We start from the raw sequence: 16255 nt of genomic DNA on the forward strand, positions 1-16255 counted from the left end.
ATCAAGTAGTTCCTCCTCTGTAATTAGGCCTTCACATGAGTCTTTCTGTACAGATGTTAATTTTACATTATTATTAGGAAAAAAATCCATAAAATTAGTTTCAGTTAGTGGAGATGGAGGAGCCTGAAAATATATTCTTAAAGTACTTTACTTCCTCTTTCAAAATATAATTTGGTGAATCATGCGTGACTCCATCATTTGTAACAAGTTTTAATACGTTTTTTTTGGTAGCATTTCTATATTGAAGATTGAAAAAGAATTTGGTGCATTTTTCCCCATATTCCATCCAGTTCGCTTTATTTTTGTAATATATTACACTGGATCTTTCTTGAATAAGTTCCTCCATTTCTTTTTGTTTTCCTCTAACTTATTCTGTGCCTCTATGGTACCGTTTTTATTGTTATCTAACTGTACTGTTAGTCCTTCAATTTCCTTTGTTAATATGGACTCTTTTGATCGAAATTGCTTTTGTTTTATAGATGAGTACTGAATTGCATGGCCTCTAAAGGCACACTTAAAAGTGTCCCATACAATATGGGGATCTGCTGTATCTATGTTATGTCTAAAAAAGTCAGTTATAAATTCTTCTGTCCTAGTTCTAAGCAATTTATCATCTAGTAGGCTTTGATTAAATTTCCAATATCCTCGCCCACGTGGAAATTCTGTAAGAGTAATATATATGCCAATTATGTGATGGTCCGACCGCATTCTGTCCCCTATCAAACACTTTTTAACTTTTGGTGCCAGAGAGAATGATATAAGAAAGTAGTCAAGGCGACTAGCTTGATTAAGCCTCCGCCATGTATATCTCACTAGGTCAGGGTATTTAAGTCTCCATATATCCACTAATTCCAATATATCCATGACATTCCTGATTTCCTTAAGTGCCTGAGGGTGATAGTTTGTAGTGTGATTTCCTTTCCGGTCCATAGAGGTATTTAAGACCGTATTAAAATCTCCCACTATAATAATAGAGTCTAGTGTTGCTTGTAGAGTTGATACATTCTTATATATATTGTCAAAGAAGCTTCGATCACCATTATTCGGACCGTATAGGTTAATAAGCCATATATGTTTATTGTCCAATAACATATTTAAAATAATCCATCTACCTTGAGGATCTGTTTGGACAAGTTGCACATTTGGATCAAAGTTATTATTAATTAAAACCATCACCCCTTTTGAATTTCTTTGCCCATGGGAGAAATATATTTCGCCCCCCCAGTTCTTTTTCCACAAAACGTAATCTAAAACTGTTGAATGGGTTTCCTGTAAACAGTAGATATTATAATCCTTCTCTTTTAGCCAGGTAAATACTGATCGTCTTTTCTTATTATCTGCTAAGCCATTACAATTGTAACTGGCTATACTTATTTCACCACTTACCATAATGAGACACACCTTTCAATTATTTTTATCAAAATATATGTTTGTAAACGTCCTATTAAAAAGTAACATAATGATTGAGTGTCTATATAGTTGTACCATGACATTTGCATCTCCACTAAGCAAACCTCCAATTGGTCCCCACTATTCCACCCGCCAAAAGCCCCCATCTCGAGTTGGGTTGTCATCCCAATGCCCAGCAGACCACCCCCGACCCCCCGCATTGCACAGCCCCGGACCGACTGGGATCCATCCTTCGAAAAGTGCACACAGCACCATCCACCGAACCGAAGCAGATCCATTGCCAAATGCATTTCCATCGCCCTCACCTCGATTTTTATTACATATTGCTGTGAATCATCCTCTATAGTACCTAACATCTTTTACTTCTTCCTTCGCAACAGTTGTGGGATACACACATACACCCACACACATTCAGCCCTTACCCCCACACAACCATAAGCTCACCCTCTCAACAATTGCACCATCCCAGAGCCCAACTCAAGATGGGTCATGATTTACAAATGTACTTGCAGTTGCAGCTGCATGAGAAGGCCTGCAAGACCGCACAAAAAATGAGCATAAATGTAGAGATTTATTTACCATTGTCACATCCTAGATGATGGAGGTCAAATGTACACCTTCTTCCTGAAACACCCACAATACGGTCATCCATTTTGACCATGTTCCCAAGCATCTCCATGCAGTCCGATTGGTTTCGTGCCACCAGGGCCACAATAATATACCCCCTCTCTGAATGTCCGAGTGTGACCCCCTCCCCATGGGTTACTGCAGCTAGTGTTGCCAGCACTGCCACTGCCTGGGTGGGGGCACCCCACCGGAATCCCCACCGGCTAGGTACAAGGTCATCAAGGTTCTCATTAGCAGCTTTGAGAATTTCCTTGTTTATTATGCTCTCCCTTTAGGGGGCTTTGGCTTTGCAGGACCAACCCTGCCAAGCAGGCTCAGAATCTTGAGGGGGCAGTGCTGCTCTTGGTCCCTGACCTCATTTTGGCTGCATACAGACCGCATACAGCATGCACATAAAACAGTTAGGGACTTCTCCTTAGTATCTGGGCCATTCATGTGGGTGTCTAGGGTATAGGGCCATGGACCGTACCATTAAAATAGGATAATAAATAATTAGATATAATTTATTTTAAAAATGTAGTTCCCCATGATAGGACAATAAATAAATAAGACGTGTAATTCATTATAAAAGTATATCCATCATCTGAACAACATTGAAAGCCCTCTCATACCCGGCCCACAGCAATACACTGGCTCTGGGATATGCAACTATTTCATTACTCACTCACTCAACTTTCCAAACATAACAAATAAAAATAAACACACCACACCATCCACACATACTGTGCCTTCTGTTTACTTAGTTTTTATCTTCACTATATAGAAATTGTGCTTGTGTTCAATTAATTATATGTGAAGATTTATAGAAAAGCTATATTTTGTATTGTATTGTTACAATCAGTAACCGGGCTTGAATTGTGTTTATTTTCCTCATCTATGAGAACTTTGTAATTTTTAAAATAACCATGGAGTAATCTTTGTGTCTCTGAACAACTGGTTATCAATATATAGTTTATCAACGACGAGAGGTACTCGTTTCGCTTTTAATCTATTTTCTTTGAAAATTGGATACAGAACTTTGCGCCGTTCTGCAATTTCTTTCGGAAACTGATCATTCATGCCAATTTTGGTCCCAGCAAGTCTTTTACCTAGGCTTTTAACCATTATTTTATCTTTAAATGAAGCAAATTTGGCAACGATTGGGCGTTCGTACCTCTGCCCTCTCTGTCCGAGGCGGTGTACACGTTCAAGTTGGATCTTATCGATAACTTCGCGCGGTATCTGAAGCGCTGCAAAAAGGAACTCTCTAACTACAGATTCAGGAACCTCTCCTTCTTTCTCTGAAGTAGCCTTTAAAAAGTAGCTACAAATATTACAATTTATAAAAAACAACTTCAAAGAAATAGTTTCAACGGTGTTGACAGTATTGAAAAAACATCCCGTGGCTATTTCCAAATACCCCGGTATAGGTATATACAGTATACCGCCTAAGCCTACTTATCATGCTGTGTGTCACATTAGTCCTCTCAAGAGCCTGTTTATATAATTTTTGGATTGCCTCTGATTATGCACAGATAGGTGTGCCTGTCGCTAAAATTGAGAGAAGTCTTTCGTCTGAGCCTTTCAAGAGTTAAATCCAGAGACCCGTTAGCAGACAGACAGCTGGCTGAGGGAAATGTTCATCTAAACTTCCTTGATGCTTTGGTGACTAATACCACATTATCCATCAGCTGTTTACAAGTGTGGAGCAATTAAAAGACTGAATTAAAACCCTATTTTGTTACTTCTTAATTAAGGTTTTCCTGGATGTGTTCAACTTTAATCTCAGCCTGCCTTGTGCCATTTCACTAATCCCACCATCTCATTAGCTTTATCCCTTGTTTTTTATATCACACTTCCATTTTAGCTAGAGAAATGGTACTCAAATCTGGATCAAAGTACTGAAAGATTTAGAGATGTCTGTAATCTTGTCTAATGTCCATTGGTGGCACTCAGGTTTCCTATCTTTATGCTATAGCGTAGCCGATGTGGAATAACTACTCAGTTAGCGATGCGCTAATCTTGTGCAAGTGATGTCATCCGCCCTGAGACCTAGAAGTATTGTTTCTCCAGACCTAGAAATGCCTTTTTTTAGCTCAGTGGTATTGATGGTGCTTCTTTGGGTTGCGAATGTTGCGTGTAGAGGGTTCCTTGTTCGTGCCCAGCTTGGGGCAGACAGGGACGGAAGCTATACTGTTACACTAACACCATGATAAACATGTGGTTTGTCTTACAGATACAGCAGGAGTAATATTTGTTTACATGATTAACTCAAGTATTCCACAACATAGTAGGGCTGACCACATTTAGTCGATGGGTCGATTGTTTGGTCGACAGCCTGTTGGTCGACCGACATTCCTTTAGCCGAACAGTAGCAGAAAAATATATAGTATCAGTCAAAAGTTTGGACACACCTACTCATTCAAGGGTTTTTCTTTATTTTTACTATTTTGTACATTGTAGAATAATAGTGAAGACATCAAAACTATGAAATAACACATAGGGAATCATGTACTAACCAAAAAAGTGTTAAACAAATCAAAATATATTTTATATTTGAGATTCTCCAAAGTAGCCACCCTTTGCCTTGATGATAGCTTTGCACACTCTTGGCATTCTCTCAACCAGCTTCATGAGGAATGCTTTTCCAACAGTCTTGATGGAGTTCCCACATGAGCTGAGCACTTTTTGGCAGCTTTTCCTTCACTCTGCAGTCCAACTCATCCCAAACCATCTCAATTGGGTTGAGGTCGGGTGATTGTGGAGGCCAAGTCATCTGATGACTCACTCCATCATACTCCTTCTTGGTCAAATAGCCCTTACACAAACAAATGATAGTCCCACTACCGCAAACCAGAAGTGTGCCTTGAATTCTAAATAAATCCCTCACAGTCACCAGCAAAGCACCCCCACACCATCATACCTCCTCCTCCATGCGTCATGGTGGGAATCACACATGTGGAGATCATCCGTTCACCTACTCTGCGTCTCACAAAGACACGGCGGTTGGAACCAAAAATCTCAGATAGGACTCGTCAGACCAAAGGACAGATTTCCACCGGTCTAATGTCCATTGCTCGTGTTTCTTGGCCCAAGCAAGTCTCTTCTTCTTATTGGTGTCCTTTAGTAGTGGTTTCTTTGCAGCAATTCGACCATGAAGGCCTGGTTGACGCAGTCTCCTCTGACTACATTATGTTGAGGTCTGTCTTTTACTTGACCTCTGTGAAGCATTTATTTGGGCTGCAATCTGAGGTGCAGTTAACTAATGAACCTATCCTCTGCAGCATAGTTAACTCTGGGTCTTCCTTTCCTGTGGCGGTCCTCATGAGAGCCAGTTTCATCATAGCGCTTGATGGTTTTTGTGACTGCACTTGAAGAAACTTTCATAGTCCTTGACGTTTTCTGGATTGACTGACCATCATGTCTTAAAGTAATGATGGACTATCGTTTTTGGCTTTTTTGAGCTGTTCTTACCATAATATTGCCTTGGTCTTTTACCAAATAGGGCTATCTTCTGTATACCAACCCTACCTTGTCACAGCACAACTGATTGGCTCAAATGCATTAAGAAGGAAAGAAATTCCACAAATTAACTTTTAACAAGGCATACCTGTGGTTCTGAAACACATCAGTGCGCTGTTGAATTGGCACCTTTTCCTAGACCATGTTGATATGTGCATAATAGCAAAGTTAACCAGCATATTGGTGTTGAGAACAATGCGGCGGAGGCAGCAGCGGAATGAGGAGACGAGAACACAGCCCGTACCTTATTGTCTGAGAAAAGTGAGGAGAGAGGAATCCCCAATTTAATTAGGTCTATAATCAATAGCCTAACTGTTAAATGTGCTTGGCTTTATAAATCATCCATATACAGTATATCTATAGAAATTAGACAGATACTGCTTCTGTTGCCTGTTTGAGTATTTGTTTGTCAAGTAAACTATTTCTAGTAAACATGTCAATTAAACAATTTCACAAATGTTTTTAATCTTTGCTTTGCTTTAATAAAGGCTTTTACACTTTTTTCCCGTTAGAACAGCTTCTGGTATTATTTATAACTTATTTTGTGTTGTTTACACTGTTCCAAATTGTCAGAAAAATAATATTTATAATAATTCTAACACTCTTCTTTTTCTTTTTCTCCTTCTTCTTATTTTTACTATGATGATCATCATCATAATAATAAGTAACGTCATTATCAATAGTAGGGTTAGTATAGCAGCCTTGTGTAACCACCTTTGAGCTGTAGGCCTAAGAACACATCCTCTTTAGTCTTAAAACTGTAACTTAGGCATATATTAAGTCTATATTTCAAAACTTATATAGGGTATTAGATCAATCAATCATTCTTTCGTCCATGTCATCACACAGCATACGAGTCATTCATTTTTGGAAATGCAATCAAGCTTTTTAATTTTAAAATAAATAATTTGCTTAAACATGAAATAAACCGTTCTATTACGAAAATTGCATTCATGAATGATTGCGACTGTTTAGTCTTTGCTGTAATAAAGGCTTAACAAAAAAACGTTACAACAGACTCTGGTACGCTTGTAATTTATTTAGTGTTGTTTACATTGTTCCAAACGGTCAGAAAAATTATATTGTGATCTGACAGCACCTGTTTGGCACACATAATATACACGCAGCGCTTGCTCCTTACCTTAATTTTCTTGATCTCCAGTATTTTCCACAACTAGTAAGATTTATTCCACATACTGACTTCCCTTTTACCTCATGAGCAACCAGTAGCCTAAACATTCCCCATTTTCGGGTTTATTTGTCACGTCCTCTGCATCCATTTTGCTGTTACGGTGTTTGGAGTTTGTTATAACCAATTTATTAATGGGTTTATGATATGCTATAGGTCAGGCCACATTGGTCACATGCATGTGTTGCATTCTTTGTGTTATGGAAAGATATCAAGATTTGAGAGAATATGGAATGTTTTCCTAAACAAATTAGATATTCTGGGAAACAGACCTTTGCAGTCAGAAATGGCTGTGGGAATATATGGGAATTAACGGGAATATATGGGAATTAACGGAAATATATGCAAATTAATATGAATACCATTTAAATGTAGATGTTTTTTGCATTGGATATATTTATGGAGACAGAAACATAAACCATTTACCTTATCATAAATAGACATAATTGCAAATGATTAAATCCTTCCAATAGAAATAAAAAAAACAATTTAGTTACGAATTGAACTTTAATTAAATGAGTTGACTCTTCACATGGGATGATTTCACTGAACAACAAAAGAAAGGGAATATTGAATGATCCCCAATGATCCATCGCATCTCCCAAAAACGTTTTCAACATCTGTAAAATGAAAGTCTAGAAACTTAAGCTTTGGTTGTCTTCCTCTCAGGCTTTCATGTCTTCTCTCTGGACCTCCTCAACGTCCACCTCTTGAACATCAGACTCTGAGGCCTCATCTTCACTGTCACTTTCCAACCTTGTTGAGGATGGCTCGTTGTCAGGCTCAAAAGCCTCAAATTTGCCCGGATGGCCACCAATTTTTCAACCCTTGTATTGGTCAGCCTGTTGTGTGCTTTGGTGTGTGTTCCCAAACAAGGACTAGTTGCGCTCTGAGTCGGCTGATGTTGGTGGGATTTGGAGGATGATGGAGGCAACAGGAGAAAGAGCCTCAGATCCACAAAGTCCCTTCCACCAGGTGGCTGATGAGATACGTTGGCACGACTGCCATATTGCATCTCCATCCCAAAGCCCTTGCTTGGAAGTGTACTTCGCCAGACTACCAAGAACCTTGCCCTCATCCAGGCCAAGGTGGCCAGACACGGTAGTGATGACACCATAGGCCTGGTTGATCTCTGCACCAGACAGGATGATCTTGCCAGCATACTTGGGGTCCAACATGTACGCTGCGGTGTGTATGGGCTTCAGGCAGAAGTCTTCAAGCTTTTTGATGTATTTCAGAACTGCAGTTCCCTCTGCTTAGAGCAACAGTGAAGTGGGCAGGGCAGTATGGATTTCTTCTCTTACATCTGCAAACAGAGTCTGAACATCAGACAGGATGGCATTGTCTCCCTCAATCCATGCAATGGCTACTACAATAGGTTTCAGGAGTTTCAGGCTGCTTACCACTCTCTCACAAAATACATCATCCAGGAGGATCCTCTTGATGGGGCTGTCCATATCGGCAGACTGTGATATGGCCATTTCTTGGAGAGACTCCTTCCCCTCCACGAGACTGTCAAACATGATGACAACACCACCCCCCCAACGTGTGTTGCTAGGCAGCTTCAATGTGGTGCTCTTATTCTTCTCACTTTGCTTGGTGAGGTAGATTGCTGCTATAACTTGATGACCCTTCACACACCTAACTATTTCCTTGGCTCTCTTGTAGAGTGTATCCATTGTTTTCAGTGCCATGATGTCCTTGAGGAGCAGATTCAATGCATGAGCAGCATAGCCAATGGGTGTGATGTGAGGGTAGGAATCCTCCACATTAGACCAAGCAGCCTTCATGTTTGCAGCGTGGTCTGTCACCTTCTGTGGTCCAAGTTCATTGATGACTGCCTTCAGTGCATCTGCAATGTAGAGACCAGTGTGTCTGTTGTCCCTTGTGTCTGTGCCCTTGTAGAATACTGGTTGACGGGTGGAGGTGATGTAGTTAATTATTCCTTGCCCACAAACATTTGACCACCCGTCAGAGATGTTTGTATTACAGTCAGCTTTCTCTATGATTTGCTTGACTTTTCAACTCTGTTGAACTCTGCATCCAGCAAATGAGTAGATAAAGCATGTCTGGTTGGAGGGGTGTATGCTGGGTGAAGAACATTCAGAAATCTCTTCCATTACACATTGCCCGTGAGCATCAGAGGTTATCTAGTTGCGTACACAGCTCGAGCAAGACATTCATCAGCATTTCTCTGAATACGTTCCTCCATTGAGTCAAAAAAAAAATCTGATTCCAGGAAGACCATGAGCTGTTGCTGTCGATATGGTGTCTGATTCATAATTTTCACCTCATATAGAAGTAGAGGGACTTTTGTCCGAGGTTGCTTGTTGTGAGCGCTGAGGGAGCTTTATGCACTTGGCCAGATGATTCTGCATCTTTGTTGCATTCTTCACATATGATTTGGCACAATATTTGCAAATGTACACAGCTTTTCCTTCTAGATTAGCTGCAGTGAAATGTCTCCACACATCAGATAGTGCCAGTGGCATTTTCCCGTAAAGATTAGAAAAAAAAGAGATAAAAACCCATGTACAATTCCATGTACAGATAAATAGTTAAGCAGTTAGATTAAGCAATTCCTTTGTAAGATAAATGTTTTTGAATGAAACATGTATGGAAACAGGTGAATTGACACTCCTCAGTTAGCAGGCTCAAGCAAGCTAAAACCCACATGGTAGCAGAAATTGTTAACAAGTTAAAAATTATTTAAACACACTGCTGTAGGCTACTATTTACTAGTTAACAAAAAAATCTGTCATAAAATATATTCACCTTACCCAGTATTGTAATCAAAACTTACCAGAAATTATATAGTCCTTGGCTCAGACAGTGTAGTAGTGCTGGCTCAATAGCATCTCATTAGTGTGCATGATCTTGAGAATCAGCTGTACATGTGATGGAAGAGTGCACTGCACATGTGATGGAAGAATGCACTGTGCATGCAGAGGGTTGTGATTCCATTGAATTGGGGAAAGTTTAACCAAAATATGCCACAAGACCTAGAAATGCCTTATGTGTATCCCACAAAAAAGGTTAATTGTTATAAGCTAACTTTTTTGATGAATTTAAGTAAATTCCCCAAATTCCTGACTAAATTTCCCATGGAAAATTCCGGAAATTTCCCGGAAAGTTTCCGACCCTTTGCAACCCTAATTAATACACATAGGATGTGTCTAAATATGGAAAAACACAAGTTTTATAACAGTCGACTCTTGGTCGACCATTATGTTTTGTAGTCGTGGACGGCCCTACAACATCGATTATTTTAACGATGTGTGCTGAGTGTCGGGAAGCAAGTTCAGGGAGTGAGTGTTTTAATAAATAAATGAAACAAACACGTAACAAACAACGCACCGACATGACCCAGGAACAGATACAGTAACGCCTTGGGAAGGAACCAAAGGGAGTTTTATTTTTTATTTAACCTTTATTTAACCAGGTAGGCCATTTGAGAACAAGTTCTCATTTACAACTGCGACCTGGCCAAGATTAAACAAAAACAACAACACAGAGTTACACATGGGATAAACAAACGTACAGTCAATAACACAATAGAAAAATCTATGTACAGTGTGTGCAAATGTAGTAAGATTAGGGAGGTAAGGCAATAAATAGGCCATAGTGGCAAAATAATTACAATTTCGCATTAACACTGGAGTGATAGATGTGCAGATGATGATGTGGAAGTAGAGATACTGGGGTGCAAAAGAGCAAGAAAAATAAATAACAATATGGGGATGAGGTAGTTGGGTGTACTATTTACAGATGGGCTATGTACAGATGCAATGATTGGTAAGCTGCTCTGACAGCTGATGCTTAAAGTTAGTGAGCGAGATATAAGTCTCCAGCTTCAGTGATTATCGCAATTTTTTTCCAGTCATTGGCAGCAATGAAAGAAAGGCGGCCAAAGGAGGTGTTGGCTTTGGGGATGATTTTAGAAAGAGAGGGTCCAGATTGTCTAGCCCACCTGATTTGTAGGGGTCCAGATTTTGCAGCGCTTTCTGAACATCAGCTAACTGGATTTGGGTAAAGGAGAAGCGTGGGGGGGGCTTGGGTAAGTTGCTGCGGGGGGTGCAGAGCTGTTGGCCGGGGTAGGGGTAGCCAGGTGAAACCATGGTCAGCCGTAGAAAGATGCTTCTTGAAATTCTGTATTATCGTCAATTTATCGGTGGTGACAGTGTTTCCTAGCCTCAGTGCAGTGGGCAGCTGGGAGGAGGTGCTCTTATTCTCCATAGACTTTAGTGTCCCAAAACCTATTGGAATTAGTGCTACAGGATGCAAATTTCTGTTTGAGTGACATATATAGGGAAGGTAATCAGGGAAGTGATTGAGTCCAGGTGAGTCTGATGACGCGCAGGTGCGCGTAACGATGGTGACAGGTGTGCGCCATAAAGAGCAGGCTGGTGGCCTAGAGACCAGCGAGGGAGCACACGTGACAGTACCCCCTCCCCGACACGCGGCTCCGGCCGCAGGACGCCGACCAAAATGACGATCCCGGGGATCAGGAGTGGACCAGTCATCTATGCTGAGGCGCGGGAGACCTGTCAGTCCAGCTGAGGCGCAGGAGCATGGCGACCTAGAACGCCGGAGAAAGAGCATATGTTACGGTACCCCCTCCCCGGTGCGTTCGGCTCCAGCCACAGGACGCCAACCAAAGGGACGATCTCGGGGATCAGGAGCGGACCGGTCACCCCTGCTGATTGCGCGGGAACTTGTCGCCGGCTGGGGCACGGGAACCTAACAGACCGGCTGAGGCAGAGGAGCCTGGTGATCCAGCTGAGGCATTAGAGCCTGATGAGCCGATGGAAGCAGGGGAGCCTAGCGATCCAGCAGAGGCATTAGAGCCTGATGAGCCGATGGAAGCAGGGGAGCCTGGCGATCTAGCTGAGGCATTAGAGCCCGATGAGCCGATGGAAGCAGGGGAGCCTAGCGATCCGGCGTAGGCATGAAACCCTGACGAACCGGCGGAGGCAGGGGAGCCTGGCAATCTGTCTGAGGCATGAGAGCCTGTAGCGGCTCCCGGACCCGACATCATTCCCACCGAAACAAAAAATAAAATAACACTCCCTGATGCGATGTGTTATTCTGTAACGATGTGCACTGAGAGTCAGGAAGCAAGTTCAGGGAGTGAGTGTCTTAATAAATAAATGAAACAACCATGTAACACAAACAATGCACAGACCCAGGAACAGAAACAATAACGCCTGGGGAAGGAACCAAAGGGAGTGACATATATAGGGAAGGTAATCAGGGAAGTGATGGAGTCCAGGTGAGGCTGATGATGCACAGGTGCGCGTAACGATGGTGACAGGTGTGCGCCATAACGAGCAGGCTGATGACCTTGAGACCGGAGAGGGGGCACACGTGACAATTATCCTCAATGAGACTATGAGATTATAACTGTGCCGCTGGCTACTTCAGTCCTGTAAGAGAATGAGCTCTGAACACCTCCCAATCCCAAATTGAATAGCATGGTTGCATGATTCACTTTTTATATCTGAGTCTTTTATGTGCACATTCTCATTCTATGGATAGATAGGCCTACCTGGAAATACTTTGGAAGTAGGATAACCAGACCGGCAAATGTAGCATATTCTAAGACAACAAAAGGCTTAAATTCAGATGTCAATAGGAAGTCATTATATTGTTATCAAGTTGGCTACAATGGCCAGACATCGTAGTTGTCTGTTGTTCTTAAAGTATTATTACTGTATACTATATGCTTTACTTGTTTCACTTTTTTGAATTTTGTGACCAACCTAAAAATTCTAGCTTTTTCTTATGACTTACATTATATATACAAAATTATGTGTACACCCCTTCAAGTTAGTGGATTCCGCTATTTCAGGAACACCCATTGCTGATAGGTGTTTAAGATCGAGCACCCAGAAATCTCCATAGACAAACATTTGCAGGAGAATGGCCTTACTGAAGAGCTTAGTGACTTTCAACGTGGCACCGTCATATGATGTCACCTTTCCAACAAGTCAGTTTGTCACATTTCTGCCCTGCTAGAGCTGCACCAGTCAACTGTAAGTGCTGTTATGGTGAAGTGGAAACGTCTAGGAGAAACAACGGCTCATACGCTAAATGGTAGGCCACAGAAGAGCTGAAGCATGTAGCACGTAAAAATCGTACTCGGTTGAAACACTCACTACCGAGTTCAAAACTGTCTCTGGAAGCAACGTCAGCACAATAACTGTTCGTCGGGAGCTTCATGAAATGGGTTTCCATGGCCGAGCAGCCGCACACAAGCCTAAGATCAACATGCACAATGCCAAGGGTCGGCTGGAGTGGTGTAAAGCTCGCCGCCATTGGACTCTGGAGCAGTGGAAACACATTCTCTGTAGTGATTAATCACGCTTCACCATCTGGCAGTCCGACGGACGAATCTGGGTTTGGCGGATGCCAGGAGAATGCTACCTGCCCGAATGCATAGTGCCAACTGTAATGTTTGTTGGTGGAGGAATAATGGTCTGGGGCTGTTTTTCATGGTTCGGGCTACTCCCTTTAGTTCCAATGAAGGGAAATCTTAACGCTACAGCATACAATGACATTCTAGACGATTCAATAGTTTTGGGAAGGCCCTTTCCTGTTCCAGCATGACAATGCCCCTGTGCACAAAGCGAGGTCCATACAGAAATGGTTTGTCGAAATCGGTGCGGAAGAACTGGCTTGCACAGAGCCCTGACCTCAACCCCATCGGACACCTTTGGGATGAATTGGAACGCTGACTGCGAGCCAGGCCTAATCGCCCAACATCAGTGCCCGACCTCACTAATTAATGCTCCTGTGGCTGAATGGAAGCAAGTCCCAATGTTCCAACATCTTGTGGAAAGCCTTCCCATATTAATGCCCATGATTTTGGCATGAGATGTTCGACGAGCAGCTGTCCACATATTTTTGGTTATCTAGTGTAGCTCCTGTGTGGCTCAGTTGGTAGACCATGGCACTTGCAACACCAGTGTTGTGGGTTTGATTCCCACGGGGGACCGATATGAACATTTATGCTCTCACTACTGTAAGTTTCTCTGGATAAGAGCATCTGCTACATTACGTAAATGTAAGATAACAACAACTAACCATTTGGGAAACACTGTCATAAAATACACTATATTACATAAAGGGTTGTAATAAGGACTGCATTACCATCACTGCGGTAGAAGTAGTTGTCAAAGTCATATTCCCCATATCTTCAAAGACAACAGCTGAAGCAGAAGAAAACTTGGAGCGTACACCCTTTGCCCCCTGATAATAGAGCTACAGTATGTGGCTGTTATCTAAAAGATAATTGAGCTCTCTAAGAATGTCAGCTATTTTTAATCGTGAGGGGAGGAACTTCTGTTTAAGAGTACAAATCAGATTATTCTCAGAGAGCGAGTGGTCACCTTCACATGACAAAGCTCATCTGTCTCGTACTCTCTCTCTCTCTTTCTCTACCCCTCTAATGAAATTGTTGTCACGTTCCCTGTACTCTCTCTCTCCCTTTCTCTCTCTCTCTGCTGTCTTCCGCTATGCCGCAGGGCTCTCTTGCTGATGTAATTTATTCTATGTCTCTGCTAGCATCAGGGAGAGCCTCCTAAAGTGAACGCTCTTCATGCAGACAGCTCCTGAGAGGCTCTGCTCAGCTCTGCTATTACAGTGAGGACACATCGCTTTTGACGTAAAAAGCACTTAGTGATTGCAGTCAGAGCCTAATTGAAGCAACCACAATAGCCGTCAGTTAAGAAGAAAATTAGATGTGACATTGTTGGATATTAGTTTTGTGGCCAGTAATTGCCACTGTGTCGCAGGATGGTGACTTCAACAACATTGGGGAGGTTTTGGATTTTGCAAGGGGTAGGGAAGAGTGTGATGGGTAGGGTATATGTGTGAGTGTGTAATAGGCAGGCTGGGTTCACCCACTACGGGTAATATGTCATGCTGGTCTTGGGATGTGGACATCAGAAGACTGCTGACTTTCTGTTTCTGTTCATTTATTGTTTCAGGATTGCATTCCATTACCATGACCACAGAAAAGGGATTGCCCATGGAGATGAAGAGTACCATGGACGGTGATGTCAGGAGGACCAATCAGGTTGGAGAGCTGCAAGACTCACAGTCGTGTATCATTTTGCACTTCACATCTAATCATTTATCATTTGCATTAAACCTACAAAACACAGTATATCATAAAATGGAGCAAATCTTTGAATATTATGCAGTGTGCATTGTATTGTATGCCTTTTGTGGTTATTACATTAATGTCCACATCATATAGCCTACTGTTTTGAGATTTCATACATTGGCTTGGTTACTAAGTCAATAAATTGTGGTTTATGACGTCTTATTTGAAACTTTTCACTTATCTTAAGGATCATGACAGTAAGACGTCAGATGACTATCATGGGGACATGGATGACAGCTCAGAGAAGACCCCCAGCAAAGCATCAAAATCACCCCAGAAATCTTCCAAACGCCCCAAAACCGTTCCTGTCAAAATCACCCTACTTGACGGCTCAGAGTATGAAACTGGAGTAGAGGTATTTATTATATGGGATTTCAAATCTTTTGGGGGGATTTCAAATCTTTTTTTATGAAAAAAAAATTTGGTCCCCCTTTTTTGTACAAAGTTGAAATCAGACAGGAACATAGAGAGTTTAGGGGCAAAGACAGGAATGACCATGACTAGGGCTAATCACTAGACCAGATTTAAATTCTGTGAAAGAAATTATTTTAGGTGGCATCTTAGCAAGATGAGCAGCAGCTTAGCATGTTTGGTAACACTTCAAGAATAAGGATAGTGCCAGTTACAAAGCAATCTGTCCCTTGTAGTGTTTAAATGCTAATAAATCGAACATGCTGAATTGTAGACATTAACAAGTTATATCCAAGTTGCTGCAAACACACCTCTATCTATGTGCACTGCCTGGAGCTCATTAGCTTCTAGCAAAGGTTGTAGTTATCAGGTATGAAGGTAAGACCCAGATGCAGACAATGTCGAATTAACAATGGTTTAATAATCCAACGGGGTCAGGCAATAGACAGGTCAAGGCAGGCATGGGTCTGTAAACCAGAGGTGGGGTAATGGTACCGGACGGCAGGCGGGCTCAGGGTCAGGGTAGGCAGAGGTCAATAATCCAGAGGTGGGGCAAAGGTACAGATCGGCAGGCAGGCTCAGGGTCAGGCAGGCGGGCTCAGAGTCAGGGCAGGCAAGGGTCAAAACCAGGAGGGTGAGAAAAAGAGAGACTGGGAAAAGCAGGAGCTGAGACAAAAACGCTGGTTGACTTGAAAAACAAGACGAACTGGCAACAGACAAACAGAGAACACAGGCATAAATACACAGGGGATAATGGGGAAGATGGGCGACACCTTGGAAGGGGGTGGAGACAATCACAACCACTTTTTCTTAATTAGTGATATTTATGTATAGGATGAGTAAGAGAGTTCTGATTTTACTTGAACACAAGGTTCACTCAGACAGTGACTACAGGCTGTGTTTTCTGAGGCTGCTATTTACAGCCCTCCCATATCAATGGACCTCTT

At 42.0% G+C, this 16255-nt stretch overlaps 2 protein-coding genes across 7 annotated transcripts in view; one reads left to right on the forward strand and one right to left on the reverse strand.

Annotated features, from left to right (window-relative positions):
• si:dkey-178k16.1 (band 4.1-like protein 1) overlaps positions 1-16255 on the forward strand; it is a 110713-nt gene that overhangs the window by 22725 nt on the left and 71733 nt on the right. For all 6 annotated transcript variants that reach the window (XM_055892344.1, XM_055892345.1, XM_055892346.1 and 3 more), the window contains exons 2-3: positions 14719-14807; positions 15085-15252. In XM_055892344.1, coding sequence (XP_055748319.1) covers positions 14736-14807; positions 15085-15252 — 240 coding nt within the window. In that variant the 5' untranslated portion in view covers positions 14719-14735. The remainder of the gene's footprint in view (positions 1-14718; positions 14808-15084; positions 15253-16255) is intronic.
• On the reverse strand, positions 11418-11762 carry LOC129829309 (sericin-1-like). The gene has a single exon (XM_055890988.1). The coding sequence runs from the start codon at positions 11760-11762 to the stop codon at positions 11418-11420; it is 345 nt and encodes a 114-aa protein (XP_055746963.1).

The sequence above is a fragment of the Salvelinus fontinalis genome, chromosome 31 (genome assembly GCF_029448725.1).
Source record: "Salvelinus fontinalis isolate EN_2023a chromosome 31, ASM2944872v1, whole genome shotgun sequence".
Lineage (NCBI taxonomy): Eukaryota > Metazoa > Chordata > Actinopteri > Salmoniformes > Salmonidae > Salvelinus > Salvelinus fontinalis.

Coding starts and splice junctions, on each gene's coding strand:
- LOC129829309 (XM_055890988.1), bottom strand. CDS start 11,762: ATGTCGGGTCCGGGAGCCGCTACAGGCTCTCATGCCTCAGACAGATTG.